This window comes from Alexandromys fortis, unplaced genomic scaffold (genome assembly GCF_014885135.2).
Source record: "Alexandromys fortis isolate MF-2015 unplaced genomic scaffold, M_Fortis_MF-2015_v1.1 scaffold_2878, whole genome shotgun sequence".
Lineage (NCBI taxonomy): Eukaryota > Metazoa > Chordata > Mammalia > Rodentia > Cricetidae > Alexandromys > Alexandromys fortis.
In genome coordinates, this window is record NW_026070743.1 from 1 (window position 1) to 3280 (window position 3280).

At 51.5% G+C, this 3280-nt stretch overlaps 1 protein-coding gene across 2 annotated transcripts; it reads right to left on the reverse strand.

The window, feature by feature from the left end:
• Positions 1 to 53: 53 nt before the first annotated feature.
• LOC126496329 (endonuclease III-like protein 1) lies at positions 54 to 2373 on the reverse strand. 2 transcript variants are annotated; one of them, XM_050133852.1, is made up of 3 exons: positions 1961 to 2373; positions 1144 to 1317; positions 54 to 372 (listed from the first exon to the last, which is right to left on the reverse strand). In XM_050133852.1, the coding sequence occupies exons 1-3, from the start codon at positions 2201 to 2203 to the stop codon at positions 178 to 180; spliced, it is 612 nt and encodes a 203-aa protein (XP_049989809.1). In that variant the 5' UTR covers positions 2204 to 2373; the 3' UTR covers positions 54 to 177. The 2 variants fall into 2 exon arrangements, with proteins under 2 accessions (XP_049989809.1, XP_049989810.1); XM_050133853.1 differs by having other exon boundaries at positions 77 to 372; positions 1144 to 1314; positions 1961 to 2360.
• Positions 2374 to 3280: the final 907 nt, after the last annotated feature.

Consider the following 3280-nt stretch of genomic DNA (forward strand, 5'->3'; position numbering starts at 1 on the left):
ACAGATGGCTGTGAGCCATCATGTGGTTGCTGGGAATTGAACTCAGAACCTCTGGAAGAAGAGTCAGTGCTCTTAACCTCTGAGCCATATCTCCAGCCCCTGAGAACACCCTTTTGATATTCTGGTTTAACTAAAAAAAAATTGGGGAACCCCCAACAGAGGCAAGCAAGCTCAGAGTTAACTTCTCCCTCTGTGAGGCACAAGCCACTCACCTATGCCTGATACAGTCCCCCAGGCCACAGCCATGGCCAAATGTGCCATCTTGGGTCCAACACCTGGCAAGGCTACTAGCTCTGCCACGGACGCAGGGATGTCCCCTTCATAGCGCTGCTGCAGGATGGCGGTTGTCTGCTTGATGAACTTGACCTTGTTCTGAAAGATAGTGTGGGTCAGCCTTGGGGTGAGGCACAGCTTAATCGGGGAGGACCCATGGGTACCCAGAGTTGCCCAACACTTGCCCTTGTCCCATGTAGAGATATCTACCTGCCCCACCTCTCCAGGAGGTGAGGAACCAAAAGCAGCAAAGAGGGCTGAAGGAGCCCCTAGTAGGGCTCCAGCACATGCCTAGAACTTCCTCCCATTCATGTGAGCCAATGACATGTGTGGGAACCAGCTTGGGTCCCCTGCCTCAGCATTCTCTCCCTAGGACCTAGATTCAGTAGCACCTGGACCTTCAGGAAGGAAGGCTGGAGTCTGGGGCTCCCCCAAGCAACTACCAGACCAGCTGGGTGGTTCCCATCCTGTGCTTGAGTGGAGAGGGCTATTTAAAACCAATCTGATAGACGTGGCCCACATGGTGCCAAGGGGAAGCAGCCCCACCCACGGAGCTGCTTTCAACAGATCCACCCACCACCCTGGGTTCTGTGAAGTAGGGGGGGCAGCCTCTTTGGAGTGGTGCACTGCAGGGAGCCCAGGAGGGGAAGGGGAGAAGGGCAAGGGCAGGCAGCTAGGTGGGAGGATAGAGGAATGTAGAGATGTAAACAGGAAAATCCCAAAAGCCTCAGGGACTGGGAACTAGCCCCACGGTATAGACTCCTGGCAGGGCAGAAGCACGAAAGGCCTCTGTAGTCAGAAATGGCCTGTCCGCCATCTCTGGACCACTGCCCCCTCGTGGCTCTGCTGCCAAGCATACATAAGGCTTACCCTCCAGAAGCCCACAGGGTAGATGAGCCTGCCCAGCATGTCGTCTTCCATCTGCAGGATGTTTTCCACGGTCAAGCCCCGGGCCCGTAGGCGCTGCATGGCACCCGCTGTTACCTGGTCTTTGGTCTGGCTGGAGAGCATCAGCGATAGGAGTACCTGGTATCTCTGCACCTGCTTGTGCAACAACAGGGGCCAGGATGGAGACGGATCTGAGTCAAGTCCCTGATCCATCTCTACTTGGTATCTTAGACCTCTTACCCATCAGGGATAGCAGGGTCTGTCTTGTCACACCTACGTGGACTAATCACCTGCCTCTATAGAGGAGTGTGCAGCCCCAGTGAATGACTTGGAATCATCCCTAGTACAGAGTCGATACCAGACAACCACTGGCTACTGTTGTTACTATTATTACTCGGTCAACGTTAACACTATTCATTTTAGAGACAAGAAGGCCCAGAGATAGAAGTATTCAAGTCATCCAGCAGAGAAGGTGATTAGAGCTAAGACTAGTCTATGGAACCAGTGCAATGTGAGGGGCTCTCCTCAAATGTTCCTGAATGGTGCCAAATGTCACCACTGTGCACGAGGCCTCAAGTCTCAGGCACTCCTGACATGCACAGTGGTCACAGTGAATGACAGGGGATGCATGGTGTCCAGTTCTCTAAGGTAGACTGTACCATGCAGTCTGTAGGGGATGGTGTCAGTTGTGGGAGCTGGCAGGACTTGGTCTGTTTTCTTGAGATCAGAGAGGAAGCAAACGTCTTGCTTCCATGGAAGAACAAGGAATCCCCTGGGCAGGTGGGGAGGTTCTTCCTACCTTTGGGGGGGCACTGGCATCATAGCAGTGCTCGGCGCCCAGCTGGTCCACAGGTGCATCCTTCTTGCTTCTCATGATTCGGATGTTGGCCAGTTGCTGCTGCCAGTTCTGGGGCTCCCACATTGGCATTTTGAGGGGCTCAGCATCTTCATCCTTCTCACCATTGGAAGCCTCATAGGCCACACGTAGCTTCCGCGTCTTCCGTGTCGGGTGGCTTTTTCTTCCTTCTGCTAAAAGTGCCATTCAGTCTTTGGAGCATGAGCTTTATATGAGGGTAGGGAAAGGGTGCTGCTTTCCTGACAAGTCACTTCTCTCTCACTTGTTCGTACAACTGCCCATTATCGACCATGGCGTGTGTAAAAGTGCTCTGTCCCTGTCACAACATGACATGGTAGTCTGACAAAGTGCCTGCTGGCACGCCGAGACACTAGTAATGTCTAATCAGCCTCTAGGATGATGCAACCTTTCCCCTGTCCCATGCCCTTTGAGTTGTATAAAGAGAACCTTTTTTAAAAAAGGTTGATTTATTTATCATGCATATAATGTTTTGCTGGCCTGTACAGACCAGAAGAGGGCACCAGATCTCATTACAGATGGCTGTGAGCCACCATGTGGTTGCTGGGAATTGAACTCAGGACCTCTGGAAGAGCAGTCAGTGCTCTTAACCTGAGTCATCTCTCCAGTCCTTAAGAGAACTTCTTAACACCCAAACTGCACTGTGCCACTCCCCTCTCAGAAATCCTTGTCCTTGGGATGAACTCCAACTCTCCCAACATCAAAGCATTTGCTGCCCTGACAGTATCAACACTTGTCTTCTCCACAGAGAAACCCTGTCTCGAAAAAAAAAAAAAAAAAAAAAACACTTGTCTTCCTTTCATGGCACTTGTCTCTTGCTGAGTCTCAGCCTGGGTTCCAGTCGTCTCCATGACTGAACTGCTTTGGGGCCACTGGTGTCTACTCTTGCTGTAATCACAAGCTTAAATCCTAGCTGGAGACGTACGGGGGCTTTGATAACTGCCCCGAGTACCACTACTTGGAGCATAGTAGGTCCTTAATGGCTACAGAACAAATGTAGTGCCATGCCCTTTCCTGTTTTTGCTAGGGGCCTGTTTTCCTTCAGAACCACCGTCCAGCTGGGGGAGAAAACTTCTGGCTGTTGTGTTCTTGGCACACAGCCAGGCCCTACAAGAAAGAGAGGCAGCTCTGAGGTTGAGCTGCTGTACAAGTAAATGTCCCAAGCAAGGCTGTTGGACTGAAACTTTTCGCTGGTGACAAGGGTGGATGAATGGACACGTCCAGAACCTTTTTTTTTTTTTTTTT

Coding starts and splice junctions, on each gene's coding strand:
- LOC126496329 (XM_050133852.1), bottom strand. CDS start 2,203: ATGGCACTTTTAGCAGAAGGAAGAAAAAGCCACCCGACACGGAAGACG. Junction 1,318..1,960: donor ATGCCAGTGCCCCCCCAAAG/GTAGGAAGAACC, acceptor TTGTTGCACAAG/CAGGTGCAGAGATACCAGGT. Junction 373..1,143: donor ACCCTGTGGGCTTCTGGAGG/GTAAGCCTTATG, acceptor ACTATCTTTCAG/AACAAGGTCAAGTTCATCAA.